The sequence below is a fragment of the Pelophylax lessonae genome (assembly GCF_965119305.1).
Source record: "Pelophylax lessonae genome assembly, chromosome: 5".
NCBI lineage: Eukaryota > Metazoa > Chordata > Amphibia > Anura > Ranidae > Pelophylax > Pelophylax lessonae.
The window spans coordinates 384,718,000-384,735,447 of record NC_138772.1 but is presented as its reverse complement, the minus strand read 5'-3'; the positions used below and the strand labels follow the sequence as shown (position 1 = coordinate 384,735,447).

The 17,448-nt window shown below is 46.8% G+C and overlaps 1 protein-coding gene across 1 annotated transcript in view; it reads left to right on the top strand.

Annotated features, from left to right (window-relative positions):
* Window positions 1-17,448, top strand: part of RALBP1 (ralA binding protein 1) — a 76,734-nt gene that overhangs the window by 35,085 nt on the left and 24,201 nt on the right. The window contains exon 4 of the mRNA XM_082258521.1: window positions 15,095-15,444. Coding sequence (XP_082114647.1) covers window positions 15,095-15,444 — 350 coding nt within the window. The remainder of the gene's footprint in view (window positions 1-15,094; window positions 15,445-17,448) is intronic.

Here is a 17,448-nt window from a genome sequence, read left to right as displayed (position 1 = left end):
AGATCTTTCTCCATTTTTGATTCCCCCAAAGGTTCCCCCCCTAAAGTGTATTGTGCTTTTATGTTTTTAGTCTCCAAGTGCAAAACCTTACACTTCTCCACATTAAACCTCATTTGCCATGTCGTTGCCCACTCTGTTATTTTGTTCAGGTCATTCTGTAGGATATCTGCATCATGCTGTGCAGTTATTGCCCTGCCCAATTGTGTGTCATCTGCAAACAGGGACGGACTGAGAACCCTCAGGGCCCCCGGGCAAAATAATTCCAGGCCCCACCCACGTTCCGCCTCCAGCCAACTATGCCCCACCCCCAGCCACACCCACATCCCGCCTCCAGAAGAAGAGGAGGAGAGCGGACGTGTGTCTGCTCTTCTCCCTCCCCTCTATCTGGCGGCACCTGCTATGCCAGGCCCAGACGCAGGAGATGGGCAAACATCACTCAGGATACATAGTTGAGGGAGGGGGCACTATAATGGGGTGCAGTGTTGCCAACCCCCCTGAGTGAAATTTACTGAGAAGGTGTCCAAAATTTACAAGACCGAGTCACGTGAAATTTACTAACAGAGCCACATTTTTTACAGACAATTAAAAAAATTACATAAAATGGCTAATTTCAGTGCAAAACAGTGCAAATATCAATATTGAGGCTATATATTAATCGCACATGTTTCTAGTGTGATTAGCAATGTGTTTTAGGTATAACAAAAGGCCAAAAACCTATTTCTGCATTTATATGAAGGTCAGGTTAATAAAACCCAACACAGAGTTTTCCTTTACAGTGTAAGTGGGAACTCTGTGGACCCTGATGTAAAGGAGAACTCTAAGGACTCTGATGTAAGAGGCTTTGCTGTGGACTCTGGTGTAAAGGGAAACTCAGATGTAAAAGAGTCTCTGGTCACCACAGTCACCTTTACACAAGAGTCCATAGAGCTCCCCCTTACATTACTGTCCACAGAGACTGCATACACTGCACAAGAGATGGTCAGAGACTGCAGACATGGCACAAGAGATGGTCAGACAGCAGCCATGGCAAAAAGAGATGGTCAGAGACGGCATATATGGCAGAAGAGACGATCAGAGACTGCATACATGGCACAACAGATGATCAGAGACTGCAGAAATGGCACAAGGGATGGTCAGTGACTGCATACAAGGCACAAGAGAAGATCAGGGACTGCAAACATGGAACAAGAGACGGTAAGTGACTGTATACATGGCACAAGGGACAGTCAGAGACTGTGGGCATGGCACAAGGGGCGGTAAGAGACTTTTGGCATGGCACAAGGGGCGGTAAGAGACTGTTGGCATGGCACAAGGGGCGGTAAGAGACTGTTGGCATGGCACAAGGGGCGGTAAGAGACTGTTGGCATGGCACAAGGGGCGGTAAGAGACTGTTGGCATGGAACAAGGGGTAGTCAGAGACTGCGGGCATGGCACAAGGGGCAGTCAGAGACTGCGGGCATGGCACAAGGGGCAGTCAGAGACTGCGGGCATGGCACAAGGGGCAGTCAGAGACTGCGGGCATGGCACAAGGGGCAGTCAGAGACTGCGGGCATGGCACAAGGGGCAGTCAGAGACTGCGGGCATGGCACAAGGGGCAGTCAGAGACTTCGGGCATGGCACAAGGGGCAGTCAGACTGCGGGCATGGCACAAGGGGCAGTCAGAGACTGCGGGCATGGAACAAGAGGTGGCTGGTACAATAATATTCACAGCCAGATTCTGACAGCATAAAGATAAAAGCAGGCTGTATGCCCTACCTCCCAGAGATGGTATGGAGAAATCTTCTTCTGGGGTGGTATCAGTGCGGGCATGGCACAAGGGATAGTCAGAGACTACGGGCATGGCACAAAGGGCAGTTAGAGACTGCGGGCATGGCACAAGGGGCAATCAGACTGCGGGCATGGCACAAGGGGCGGCTGGTACAAGAATATTCACAGCCAGATTCTGACAGAATAAAGATAAAAGCAGGCTGTATGCCCTACCTTCCAGAGATGGTATAGAGAAATCTTCATCTGTGGTGGTATCAGTGCCACTGCGCCCCTCCCCCTGGTCTCATTCATGTCCAGGCTCCTCTCCCTCATCTTCAGGCCCCTCCCCCTTGTCTCACGCGGCTCCTCCCCCTTGCCTATAGGCCTCTCCCCCTTGTCTAGATCAGCTTCAGGCTCTTCCCCAGACTCCTTATCTCACATACCCTCCAGTTCAGCGGTGATGGTCTGTGTGCGCTGCTGAACTGGAGGCGTTCCTGTCCCTCTCTCTGCCACCGTCCAGATGGAAGGAGGGATTTTTTTTTTTCAGGGTCCAGTGATCCATGCCTTGACGGCTAAAGAGAGGGGGCAGAGTCTTCTAGCTGAGGCTGCCTCTCTGCCCTGCATCTGGCGTGAAGTAGGCAGCGCTGGGCCCCTCCTCCCACCAAAGTAGCGACGGCTGCCGGGCCCCTCCCCTCTTCCCACTTACGTAGCCCCGATAGCCCGATGTTGTCTCTCAGAGACCACATCGGGTGAATTAATTCTGTACTGGGCGGCGGGCCCCTAACCGGCCGGGCCCTCGGACCACGTCCGAAGTGCCCGACCACTCAGTCCGCCCCTGTCTGCAAAAACTGATATAGAACTACTGATCCCATCCTCAATGCTGTTTATGTATAAATTAAACAAGGTTGGTCCCAGGAATGAGCCCTGGGGGACCCCACTTACCACCTCTGACCAGTCTGAGTATGCGCTGTTTATTACCACCCTTTGGACACGCCCTTTTAGCCAGTTCCGTATCCAAGAGCAAACCCTGCGGTCGATGCCTGCAGACCTTATTTTATAAATCAAGCGCTTGTGGGGAACTGTATCAAACGCCTTAGCGAAATCCAGGTACACCACATCCACTGGTCTCCCCCTATCTAGCTCACAGCTGACCTCCTCGTAGAATGTTAAGAGATTGGTTTGACAAGTTTTTTTTTTTTCTATAGATGAAATTTGCTTGTCATATTGGGCTCAATTTTTGTTTTTTTGTAAGGCTTCTTATACCTTGTACATCATACAAAAAACTAAGGAAAAGGATGACTGTGTATTGCCCACAGAAACCAAGCATATTCTAGCTAACGGTTTTTATATAATTGGTGACAAAACAAAAATCTGATTGATATGTTTCTGCACTTGTGGCAGATTCCGATCTTTTGTTATTCTGAAGAAATAACCCTTTAGTTTGTGTCTGTGCAGAGTGAATCTGTATGGAAGGAATTTTAGAATTATCAATTAGCTGCTGCACTTGCAGGACTCAAATGAGGGTCAGGGTCTGCGTCCCTTTTAGACATGATTTCCCTTTGGGTGTATCTCACCAAAAATGACATTTTTGTTGCAGAGGATGCCCACAATCTGACTTGCTGCAAACTTCTGGGAAAATCAGTCAGCCAATCACACAAGCAGGAAATTACATTTTTGGGGGGCGTTCTGTATTCCATCTGTGCCCTTCAGGATAAATCTGCGGAACATACAGCTAGATGGTTCTACAATTTCTATGGTCTGATGAATACTTACGATACTGAGTAACTTACATTCCATTACCCTATATTAGGGGATGCCCCCCTCAGAATCCCTACTTGGCCCAAGGTTCTTTTTTCTTCCTCTCTCCTCTTGTTTTCCCCTCCTTCCCCTTTCATTTACGTCTCTTAAACCGTTAAAAACTTGATGAGCATCGGAATCGCTCACATGGCTGGTGATTTGAAAATGGCAATTGATACTTTTTGTACAAGTATGTGATCATTGTCACTTGATTTTGATACTGAATGTCTGATGCAGAGCTTCTTGTGATTGTAATATTTTCTGATATACACCTATATAAAAAATAAATAAAAAAATGAGCGCTGTCATTTAACACAGCAGGGGAAGGGTTTAGCTCCATTTATAACACAAGGCACTAGTAAGAGATCAGTCAACACTGCCACTGTGTGAGCCATCTGCTGGTACAGTGTGCAAGTATTTACTTACAGCCCTGCCAATGCACAGTTATTTTTAACTAGTTCCTCACCTAAATAAGGGAAAACAAATTGCACAGGTGCTCCTGTTTAGGGCAATAGCGGAAGGAGGGGGAGCTGCACTCAGCCCAGGCCATGAAAACAGTCATCCAACAAAATCTTTATGACCCGTTTTATCCATTTCCCCTGGAAAACTCATTCAGGGCTATAATTTCTTTCCCCCTGCTAAATGGTCACCTAATCCAAGAAAGGGGGGCACTGTTTACTACTGTGCTGGAACGCCCACAGATGGGCTTGAGGAACGCCCACAGGAACGCCCACAGATGGGCTTGAGCATGGAGTGAAGCTACAGCCAGCACAAACAGAAATAATTGTTTTGGCGATACTTTATCTTTATCCTGATTGCTGAGTGGGAGGGTTTACCAGCTAGGATCACTTGATATGTCCCCAAACTTGTTTTATAGGGACTGAAACAACAGTCCTGTAGAAATGTGGTCAATATATCTCTGAGGGCCTATTCACACTGGTGCTCAGCCCTCTAGAGAGTGAAGAGCTGTTTGTGTACTTTTCTGTCCCATCGCTAAGCTGCATGCAGGCATCCCATGCAAATGAACAGACACTCATCGTTTGTACAGACTTTAAACAAACAGTGCTGCGCCAGAAGAAGCAACCAAAAATTAAATCAATACAATAAATAAATGTGGTCCCAGTGTCCAATCATAAAAATGTGTGATATATTGCATGAGGGACTCGTGAAAACAAATCTTCACATCTGTGATCACCGCTGCATATCCGTGATGTGCTCCACTTCACCGCCACCAAAATATCAAAGCCTTTCACCTTAAACACTGACCCAAGAATTAACCCGGGTCAGAGGCAGCTTTAACCCACAGGGGTCAGAAGATGGTATGAAGGATTTTCACTAGGGCACCTCCAGGTATTCCCAAGACGGGCTTCACTTTCCCCAGAGGTAGATACCAGGCATAGAAAGCAAAGGGACAAAGAATATAATGCTCTCCGTATAGATAAATCCACAAGATATTTAATTAAATTGAATACTCAGACGAGCACCAAAACAGTGCATATAAAATAACAAGCTCCACACAGCTGAGAGGATGTGACATCCGTCAGGCTAGGCTCCTCCCCTATACACGTTACGTCGTCGCAAATGAGCGGTGACTTCAACAATAGAGGTCAGGTTGTACAGACTTGCCTGCATAGGTATGGCGGGGGCACAGAGCCTATTCATGTGGATACGCGCATACATTTCAAACTCGGCTGTGCGGATGAGTCTGCGAAGCCAATTTGTGTCTATTCACTTCTATGAGCTGCCTGCACACAGCTCAGCTCTAGGACAGAAAAGTAAACAAAGGTTTCTTCACACTCTGTGGAGCTGAGCGCCCATCTGAGGGAGAACTTAAAGCGGAGTTCCACCCTAAATTTATACTTACCTCCATCTTCTCGCTCCGGGTCACCTGAAAAACAAATGGATAATCGCAATTTTTTTTCTTTTTTTTACTTCGTATAGAAGAAAATATACTTACCTTACTTCCTTCTTCCTCCCCTCGGCGGCCACGGCGATTCGTCACTTCCTGGCTTTGCAATGATTCCTGGGAGCTGAACGTCATCGCTCCCAGGAATCAATGCGCCTGCACCGGCCCCGACGTCAGTTCCGGGGCGCGCCCGTCATTCCATTCTAAACAGCTTCTGGGCATGCCCAGAAGCTGTGGAGGGATGACGCGCGCGCACCGGAAGTGATGGCGGGGCCGGTGCAGTGCATCGTGGGACCGAAGAAGACGGAAGAGGACGCAGAAGAGGATCACGCTGGCTTCAAGCTGCCCACACCTGAGATGGCAGCGCTGGACAATACTTTTTCAAGGTAAGTATTTCTCCTAAAAGGTAAGTGCAACCCATTGTGGAATGTACTAGCCCTGTCCCGGGGGTATTTTTATTAAAAAATGTTTCTCTATTGCTCATTGACAGACGTAGTCTTCTTGATTCTCAAGAGCTGGGTTATGTTGTCTCCGCAGGAGTAGGACTAGGCAGAAAGACAAAACGTTCTGGCTCCACCTTAGGGGCAGTCCCTGAGGGTATATCCTCCCTCTCTCTGCTACAGGGAATCAGTTTTTTTCTGTCTAGTCAGGAGTAAGGACCTAAGTTCCTTGCTGGGATCTTTTGGTCCTGGCAAGACTTTTTTTCTTTAAGAAAAAGACATTTTTTAGGTAGTTTTCTCCAGTGTTTTTTTCCTGTGAGATCTTCAAGCAAAAAATGCCGGACTGGGCGACACTTGTGGTCACCCCAGCCGGCCTACGAGCGCGCGCAGACCATGGCATTGCGCTTGGTCGGCCGCGACAAATTCAAGTAAGTATGCGGGGCCGGGCGACGGGCTGGATGTTGAGATCCAGTGGTCACCCCGGTTTCTGCCTACGAGCGCGTGCAGACCAGAGCTCCGCGCTGGGTCGGCCGCGACGGAGTCCCAGTGAAGGGACTGACTTTGCGAGTTAAAAGTCTCGCTTGGACGCCAGGTACCAGAGAGTCGAGGCGTCCGGAGTGGTCCACAAACCCCCACCCCGGTGGAGAGGGTATTGTGAAGAGAGGGTGCCTGTCGGTTCGGTATGGTGAGTAAACGTTCCCTTTTTTCCTCGTTATGAGGCAGTATGTATTATGGGCCCCTCCATATATGGTCAGTATATATCTGATACTTACAAGTCCCCCTTGTAATACAGCATGTGTTTGTGGGAAGTGGACTTGGTTTAAGAGCTAACACTCTACCCAGCAGACTGTAACATTACAGCAGACATAGGAGGTATAATCCTACCTTATGTGTAGTGTATCTTCTGTAGATCCATATATCGCCTCTTAGCAGAGATGCAGGTGGATGTGCTGGGAAAACGATTTCGGCGGTCCGCCGCCATTTTGCCGTAGACCGAATGCATGTATGTCCTCAGGTCACGCCGGCCGCCATGTTTTTGGAGTCTTATGTCTCTTCTATGGGGGCGGCCATGTTTTGTGAGCCCAGCTACCTCGTGGAGAGCTAGGAACGCCGGAAGGCGTACACAGGGGGCGGAGCCACGCCTTCTACCCGGGAAAAAGCAAACAGCTCCTTCCAGTCTGTGTAAGACAGACGCTGACTGCAGTTGGTTGGAAACTGCACTGCATCGGTTGGTGAGCCTTGGGGGTCCCTCTCTCTCTCTGTGGGATCGAGAAGCAGGTACTCTGAGGGGCGCTATTGCGCTAGGGTGAGACACACACAAAAAAAAAAAAAAGTTTTTTTGTTTTGCTGGCAAAGGTGTCCTGTATTAACATGGACCCTGCCACTCATGTATCTCCTCCGGATCCCCTCGAGGGGTCTGCGGGATCCTCCAGCACCCCATTGACAATTGAATCATTGTCAGCTATTATGGAAACTTTTGTGTCCCGGGTGGAAGTGGCTTGTCAGGGACAGGGCGCAAGAAAGCGACCCCCGCCTAACCCCTTATTATCTGAAACCTCGGATTCAGACTCTGAGCCTATTTCTGCAGTTGCAGGTACTTCATCTGGGATTGGTGTCTCGGGTCCTGTCTCTTCAGACAGTGAGGAGGATGTTTCGGCATCCGCCATAGCCCGAGAGGAAGCGTTGGTAAACGCACTCATTGTATCTGTTCAAGAGACTCTAAGGTTACAGGGTATTCCATCGGAAATAGCTGAAACTGAAATCCCTTTTGGGACTAAAAAACGCATCAAAGTGACGAAGGTTTTTCCATTGCCCAAATGTTTTGGCAATCCAATCGAAGAAGAATGGCGTCTGCCAAAACGCACTTTTACTATTTCTAAACGCATTGACAGGCGTTATCCGTTTGAGGAAACCCTTATTAAGAAATGGACAGAACCACCTGTGGTGGATTCACCAATTGCTAGATTGAATAAAGCCACGGTTATTCCTTTAGAAGACGCTCCGTCTTTTAAAGATCCAGTGGATCGCAAGATAGAAGCTATGTCTCGCACCATGTTTTCCTTGATTGGATCAGCTTTCAGACCTATAATAGCTATTGGTCTGGTTTCGCAGGCTGTAACTGAATGGACCAAGTGGTTACGCCGGGACTTAGAAGAGGTCCCTCAGGCGGTATCAGATTTGTTGGAACAAATGATACAGGGGTTACAGTTTGTGTGTGATGCGGCGTTAGACGCCACTCCATTATTGGCGCGAGCATCAGTCTCAGCAGTGGTTCTCAGGCGTACACTGTGGCTAAAAGGTTGGTTAGCCGACCAAGGTTCCAAAAAAGCATTGGCTAATATCCCCTTTTCAGGAGAGCGTCTATTTGGAGCCAACTTAGATGAGATCATTAAAGATCTCACGGGTGGAAAGAGCACCTTTTTACCGCAAAATTTTAAAGGTAGAGGAACTCGTCAAAGACGAGGGCCTTCTTTTTCTGCTCACAAGAGGTTTTTTCGTCCCGCGGGTGAAAAAACTAAGTCCTCCAAAGCTCCTGCAGGAGGCGTCAGGGGTCGTTGGTCGGGCAAGCAAAAGCCCACCCCCTCCAGACCTGAAGATAAACCATCCAAAGCCTGAAGGTGCGCCCCCACCCATAACTGGGGTGGGGGGACGTCTTCGCCGGTTCCCGGATCCATGGCTTTCCAGAATCCCGGACAAATGGGTTTGCGAAGTCATAAGGTCAGGGTACAAGATCGAGTTTCAATCTCTCCCACCGGCGCGATTCTTCCCTTCCAATATCCGACTATCCTCAGATCGTTTAGAAGATCTGCGGAGAGCAGTCACAGATTTACTACAACAAGGAGTGGTAGTCCACGTTCCTTGGACAGAACGGTTTCAAGGGTTTTATTCAAACCTGTTTACAATACCCAGGAAAGAGGGCAAAGTGCGTCCAATTCTGGACTTAAGAGCACTCAATTCTTTCGTCAACATAAGAAGATTCAGAATGGAGTCCATTCGCACGGTAGCAGCCTTCCTGCATCCAGGGGATGTCCTAGCGTCCATAGACATCAAGGACGCATATCTTCACATTCCCATTTTCGCAGGACATCAGCGGTTTCTACGCTTTTCCGTAGAAGAGAACCACTATCAGTTTGTGGCGTTACCTTTCGGTCTCGCCACGGCTCCGCGGGTCTTCACAAAGGTGTTGGCCCCAATGTTGGCACTTCTACGCCAAAGAGGCATATCGATCCTTGGTTACCTAGACGATCTTCTGCTTCATGCAGAGTCTCCTCAGACCTTGCTACAAAACATAGAAATTACTATGATTTCTTTACAGGAATTCGGGTGGCTGGTGAACCAGCAAAAGTCATTTCTGGTTCCCACCCAGAGGCTCGAATATCTGGGTCTAATTCTAGACACAGTCAGGACAAGAGTTTTTCTTCCGGTAGGGAAACTCCGAAAGATTCAATCAGCAGTCCAGTTGTTACTGTCCAACAGCTGGTCTTCCCTTCGGACTTGCATGAGGGTTCTGGGGTTGATGGTGGCTTCGTTCGAAGCAGTCCCATTTGCCCAGTCCCATACCCGAATTCTTCAGCAAGAGATTCTTCTCAGATGGAATCGGAATCCGGAATCCCTGGACAATCAGATCCGATTGAGCAAACAGACCAGAGAGTCTCTGGTCTGGTGGCTTCGGTCTCCGATGCTCAGCCAGGGAAAGTCATTTCTGCCAATATATTGGACGATAGTGACCACGGATGCCAGTCTATCCGGATGGGGAGGAATTCTCGGTCAGTTATCTGTCCAGGGACTTTGGTCCCCGGAAGAATCCAGGTTACTGATAAATGTATTGGAACTGAGAGCGATCAGACTTTGTCTGATTCACTGGACCGAGCAGCTCCAGGGCAGCCCGGTTCGGATCCAGTCGGACAATGCCACGGCCGTGGCTTATGTCAATCACCAGGGGGGCACCAAGAGTGTCCGAGTGGCCAAAGAAGTGGCTTGCATTCTTCGCTGGGCGGAACGATTTGTTCCAGCAATCTCTGCGGTGTTCATTCCGGGGGTGGAGAATTGGCAGGCAGATTATCTCAGCCGTCAGACCCTGGATCAGGGGGAATGGTCCCTCCATCCAGACGTTTTCCACCAGTTGTGCCTACGGTGGGGCACCCCGGATGTGGATCTGTTGGCATCACGATTCAACAGGAAAGTTCAGAGATTCGTGGCTCGCTCCCGCGATCCTCTATCAGAAACCGCAGACGCACTGATCGCCCCGTGGGGGCAATACCAGCTAATGTATGCCTTCCCTCCTCTCGCGTTACTGCCAAGACTTCTTCGCAGGATAGAGGAGGAAGGAATCCCAGTAATCCTGGTAGCGCCGGACTGGCCTCGTCGAGCTTGGTACGCCGACATGGTCAGACTGGTGGCGGACGTCCCGTGGAGACTTCCTCTCAGGGAGGATCTACTGTCTCAGGGACCGATCTTCCATCCTGCTTTACGATCGCTGGCTTTAACGGCCTGGCTATTGAGACCCAGGTGCTGAAGGACAAAGGTTTGTCAGCTTCAGTTATTCCTACTCTAGTTGAAGCAAGGAAAGCGACTTCCAGAAAGATTTATCATCGCACATGGAAGTCCTACATTGCATGGTGTGAACCTTTGGGGTTCCGTCCTCGGTCTTATTCGATTAGTCGAATATTGGCTTTCTGCAACAAGGGGTTGAGCAGAAACTGGCTTTGAGTACTATCAAGGGTCAGGTCTCAGCATTAGCCATCTTCTTTCAGAAGCCTTTGGCTACTCATTCCTTGGTGCGGAACTTCATCCAGGGGGTGCGACATCTGGCTCCGCCAGTGCACGCGCCGTTACCCCCCTGGGATCTTAATTTAGTGTTGTCGGTTCTTCAGAAACCTCCCTTTGAAGATATTAGGGAGATTCCTCTACCCACGTTGTCCCAGAAGGTGGCCTTCTGGTGGCTATTACTTCTGCACGCAGGGTGTCAGAACTGGCCGCATTATCTTGTCGTTCACCATATCTGGTGGTTCATAGAGATAAGGTGGTTCTTCGTCCGAATCCATCCTTCCTACCAAAAGTGGTTTCAGAATTTCATCTGAATGAAGAAATTGTATTACCTTCCCTGTGTCCTAAGCCCAGTCATCCTCGGGAGTTTGCTTTACACTCCTTGGATGTGGTCCGGGCGATCAGGGTATACTTGAAAACGACAGACTCGTTTCGCAAGACGGATTCACTTTTTGTGATCCCAGATGGACCCAAAAAGGGGTTGCCTGCATCTGCCGCGACCATTTCCAGATGGATCAGACAGACGGTAGTACAGGCTTATTCTATTAAGGGTCGGGAGCCCCCGTTCCCTGTTAAGGCGCACTCCACTCGGGCGCTTAGTGCGTCATGGGCCTTTCGCCATCAGGCATCAGTGGTCCAGGTGTGCAAGGCGGCTACCTGGTCGTCGGTGCATACCTTTACTAAACATTATAAAGTTGATGTAATGGCATCGTCTGATGCCTCGTTTGGCCGCAAGGTTTTGCAGGCCGCAATTTGAGGAGACCAGCGGTCTACCTCGAGGGTTTTTTTCCGTTGGAAAATTTTTCTTTAGTCTCATTCTTTGTTTATAATGAGCCTTTAAAACTTCTAGTTTGGCACCGGTTGGGCCTTCTAGATTGGATTTGATTTTGTCAATCCCACCCCTCATTTGTGGCACTGCTTCTGGATGTCCCAGCTCTTGAGAATCAAGAAGACTACGTCTGTCAATGAGCGATAGAGAAAAATGGATTTTTGTAAGATCTTACCGTAAAATCCTTTTCTCTTAAGCTCATTGACAGACGTAGTACCCGCCCCTCTATCATTGAGTTGGGTTGGGTTAAATTCTCTGTACTGCTTTAAAACAGAACTGATTCCCTGTAGCAGAGAGAGGGAGGATATACCCTCAGGGACTGCCCCTAAGGTGGAGCCAGAACGTTTTGTCTTTCTGCCTAGTCCTACTCCTGCGGAGACAACATAACCCAGCTCTTGAGAATCAAGAAGACTACGTCTGTCAATGAGCTTAAGAGAAAAGGATTTTACGGTAAGATCTTACAAAAATCCATTTTTTCCCAGGGTGGAACTCCGCTTTAACCTAGAGCTGTGGCCAGGATATTGACATTTGACTATTTACATATTCTTAACAAACAGTAAATAGGCTTTATAATGGCGCTTTTCCACTGCATGGAACCGAACGGTTTGGCTCGCTTTTGCACTTTTCCACTGCATGGTACGGTGTTGGAACGGTTCGGTATTGTACGGCAGCGCTTTTTCACTACATGGAACCGAACGGTACGGCTCGCTTAAACAGTACCACCTCAGTTGTGGTTCCAAGAGGGCCGTACCGGTACCATATCCCACAATCCTTTGCATGCAGCCTTGACTGTTTGTCACTACTAGCCACTGATTGGTCAGAGAATCGTTATCCCACCCACTTTACTTTAGTGGAAAAGCAAACTGTACCGAACCGTTACAACACCGTACCATGCGGTACCATGCAGTGGAAAACCAAACAGAGCCAAGCAGGGCCGAGTGGAGCCGAGCCGGTACTTGCAGTGGAAAAGTGCCATAAGAAGCCTTCCCTGACCTCTTTAGGTGCACACACAGTGGAGCAATTCATCCTCCGAATTCCCAAGATATCCAGTAAAGATGTCTACTGTCTCCCCCCCCCCCCCCCCTGCTCTGTTTGCTTTATAAGTTCGAAGGCTGACAGGCTGCTAGGAGGTGAGGACAAAAAGTGGAACTTAACTCATAACCAAGTATAATATTGCTTCTACTATATAATATTACTTCTTTGTTCTGCCTCTAAACTCCTCACTAGGTTAGCTAATGTGCCCATGCACACATAGGTGTTTACAGGCATTTAGTGGCAGAGGTGTTTAGATCTGAAAAAGAAAACCATTACTTTGCGTGCGTGCAGTAGAGGAGCAATTTGGCAGAAACAAAATGCATAAATGTGCCTAAGTGCTTTTTAGCACTTGAGCCCTTTTTTTTATTACAATGGCTAGAAAAAAATTACCACTTCAGCCCCAGGAAGGTTTTACCCCCTTATTGACCAGGCCATTTTTTGTGATTCAGCACTGCGTTGCTTTAACTGACTATTGTGCGATGCCGTACCCAAATACAATTGATGTCCTTTCTTTTCCCACGAATAGAGCTTTTTTTTGATGGTATTTGATCACCTCTGAGATTTTTCGTTTTTTGAGCTATAAACAAATATAAAAAAAGCGTCAGTTTTGAAAAAACACCAATATTTTCTACTTTCTGCTATAAAACATTCCCTATAAAGAAATTTAATAAAATCAAATTTTTTTTTTTATCAGTTTAAGCCAATTTGTATTCTGCTACATATTTTTGGTAAAATAAATCCCAAAAAGTGTATAATAATTGGTTTGTGCAAAAGTTATAGCGTTTACAAACTACGGGATAGATTTATAAACTTTTTAAATTTTGCATCGATCAGCGCTTTTTATCGGGACTGCTACATTGCGGCGGACAAATCTGACACTTTTTGAGGACCAGTGACATTAATACAGTAATCAGTGCAAAAAAATATGCACTGTTACTGTATAAATGACACTGGCAGGGAAGGGGTTAACACTGGGGCTAATCAAGGGGTTAAATGTGTTCCCTATTTGTGCTTGCTAACTGTGTATGAGATGGATTTAACAGAAGCAGAGAGAGATCAGTGATTCAGTTTAGCTGAACTGCATGATCTTTCCCTGCCTCTCTGACAGGAGAGCCGCCTTGCATTGTTTACATCCCAAGCGGCTCTCCTGTCAGTATTGCCGAAGATTGAAGGAGGCTGGTGGCGATCGAGTCTGCCTCCCGCTGTGTCTAATCACAGCGGGAGCGTGGCTCCGGTGGCACGCCCGCACAACCGAAACCGCGTGCACTTAATCACGTAGATCTTCGTGATTATGTGCAGCCGAGCCACAGTAAATCTGCGTGGGGCGTTCGGCAAGTGCTTAATATTCTGGCCAATTAAATATATTTCCAAGCACTTGCCATGCCTAAACATGTTTGTTAAAACGCAGTTTAGGTGCATTTTTGAAACCGCTTTTCTCCTGCCAGGGGAAAAGCATTTACAAAAGCCCCAGTGTGCATAAAGCCTTAGGACTCTTTCACACGAGTGGAATCCGCCAGCGGATCCGCCTGCTCAGCGGATGACAGGTCCGTGTCCGCTATGCTTAAGCAGACACAGTCAACTCTTTCCTCTATGGGATGTCGGATGTCAACGGACCGCCTGTCTGTCTACATCGGACTGTTATCTGATCTGGTCCGCCAGACAAACGGGGTACGGATCCCCCATCCGTGTGTTTTAAGCAGATAGCATTGGATCGGATTTTGGCGGGTGTAAACGGACACGTCTGTTTACATCTGCTGCTCCATAGAGGGCAATTGATGGTGTGATCGGGTCCACTTAAAAGGTGGACACGATCTGTCTGCCTGTGTGAAAGAGCCACTTCTCTTTACTTTTATGTCTCCCCAGCAACATGGTTTGTCCTGTCAGCTCACCTGCTTTCCTCGTTCCCCCTTCCCTAATTAGTCTTTGCTTGGCACAGGCTGTCTTTTTCCTGCGGGTTCCTCCCTCCCTCATGCTGTCAGCAGATTGCCCTATAGTGACTGCCTCACTGCTATTATTTTTAGCAAAGTGCTGAGAATAGAAGCAACTGAGTCTGTGCAGAACAGGATGAAAGAGTAACCTATTGGATTTCAAACGACTTGGGTATTTATTTCAAAAGTTTAAGTAGCCCACAGGAAGCGCCCCAATACTTTCATTTCAGTGAAACTTTAGTCAGAAATTAATCAGTGAGGGGAAAAAAATTGTGACCATTTTTATTTATAGCTTTGAGGATGAATCCATACATCATTTCAAATACAGAGATCAATGAGATCTCGATACATAAAAGAAGATACAGCACCATCAGAGGGAGGGGTTATTTTTAGGAGCCAATAAATACAAAATTTTAATATCACAATTATCAATAGATTTCAGTCACAATCCAGCTTGTTTAATAGGATAGTGCAATATGCGTGAGGATTGTGGGTAAAGTGCAGTAACTCATAGCAGCCAATCATATTTTACTGGGTAATGATCTGATTACTGAAATCATACTGGTTACTGCGGTTAGCCTTTAGACATCGCACTTTCTTGTTACATTTTAGAAGCAATATATTCTAATTGATGTTCTTTTTTCAGGAATCAAGTCAAAGGTTGATGAGTTGAAGGCAGCCTATGATCGGGAGGAGTCTCCGAATCTTGATGACTATGAGCCTTATACAGTTGCCAGCCTACTGAAGCAATACTTGCGGGAGCTACCTGAGAATGTGCTTACCAAAGACCTGATGCCTCGGTTTGAAGAAGCATGTGGCAAAAGCTCTGAAGCTGAAAGACTGCAAGAGTGTCAGCGCCTCTTAAAGGAGCTGCCAGAATGCAACCTCTACTTGATTTCATGGTTAATTGTTCACATGGACCATGTCATAGAGAAAGAACTTGAAACTAAAATGAATATACAAAATATTTCTATTGTACTCAGCCCAACTGTTCAGGTACTATTTGATTTTTTTCAGTATTTCCTGTATAAGTTGTGTACAATTCTGAATGTCAACAATGCTGGTACATCAGCATGGTGTGCAGCCCTAACCTAGAATGCAGATATTCACTATCTTACAGTGGAATTGCTCTTTAATGGGCCTCATAATGTCTACTGAGGGTCATACCTACTGAATTCCAGCAAAAAAAGATTATAGCACTTATGATAGGAACTTCATCCTTACCTTTTAAAAATGAGAATAAATGCATGTTTAGAATGGTTTAGGGTCCATTCACACTAGCGCGACTTGTCAGGCGACTTGGTCACCTGACAAGTCGCGGTTCGTCGCCTGCCATTGATTAGCACAGGACCCATTCTAATAGGAGCGACACAAGTCGCTCCGACTTAGAAAAAGGGTCCTGTACTACTTTGGGGCGACCTGGAGGCGACTTGCATTGACTTCAATTATATGAAGTCCGTGCATGTCGCGCAGAGGTCGCGGTGCACGCTGTGCACCGCGACTTCACAGGTCGCCCCAGCAAGTCGTGTCGCCCCTGTCTGAATGGGCTCTTAGTAATAGCAGTCTACAAACAGATACTTAATAGATAAACGTAGGCTTTTTATTCTTTGCATAATTTTTTTATTTTTCTCCCCATTCTTCTCACGGTGGGCATTTTTACTAAGGGCAAAATAATCCATCTTCCTTTACTTCCTGGAACTGAGTCTACTTCCTTGAACATGTGACAGTGCATCATCTGAGAAATTAAGTAAAAGCAAAACATTTTCACTTAGTGGAAGAAAAGTCTAACTATTCTTAAAAACGTTCCCTCCCCCTTTCTCCCACCTATCCTGTCTAACCCTTATAAAAAAGATGTGTGTACTTACAGTGGATATAAAAAATTGTCTACACTCCCCTGTTAAAATTTCAGGTTTCTGTGATGAAAACAAATGAGACAAAGATAAGTAATTTCAGAACTTTTTCCACCTTTATTGTGACCTGTAAACTGTACAACTCAGTTGACACAAATCAAACAAACAGATCATTTGGGGGGGGGGGGGGGGGAGTAAAAATTAAAAACCTAAAATAGTGTGACTGCAAAAGTGTACACACCCTCTTATAACTGTGGATGTAGCTGTGTTCAGAATTACCCAATTACATTCAAACTTATGTTAAATAGGAGTCAGTATACACCTTCCATCATTTAAAGTGCCTCTTATTAACCCCGAATAAAGTTCAGCTGTTCTAGTTTTTCTTAGTCTCATCTTAAAGCATAAGCCATGGTATGCAGAGCGCTTCCAAAGCATCAGAGGGATCTTATTGTTAAAAGGTAATGGTCAGGAAAAGGGTACAAAAGAATTTCCAAGGCATTAAATATACAATGGAACACAGTGAAGACAGACATTATCAAGGAGAAAATATGGCACAACGGTGACATTACCAAGAACTGGACATCCCTCCAAAAATGATAAAAAAGATGAGAAGAAAACTGGTCAGGGAGGCTGCCAAGAGGCCTACAGCAACATTAAAGGAGCTGCAGGAATATCTGGCAAGTACTGGAGTGTGGTACATGTGAAAACAATCTCCCGTATTCTTCATATGTCTGGGCTATGGGGTAGACTGGCAAGACGAGCCCAGCTAAATTTTGCAAAAACACATCCAACGTCTCCTGAAAGCACGTGGAAAAATGTGTTCTGGTCTGATAAAACCAAGGTTAAACTTTGGCCATAATTCCAAACGATATGTTTGGTGCAAAAACAACACTGCACATCACTAAAAAAACACCATACCCACAGTAAAACGTGGTGGCAGCAGCATGCTTTGGGGGCTGTTTTTCTTCAGCTGGAACAGGGGCCTTAGTCAAGGTAGAGGCAATTATGAACAGTTCCAAATACCAGTTCATATTGGCACAAAAACTTCAGGCTTCTGCTAGAAAGCTGAACATGAAGTGGAACTTCCTCTTTCAGCATAACAGCCCATAGCAAACATCCGAATCAACAAAGGAATGGCTTTACCAGAAGA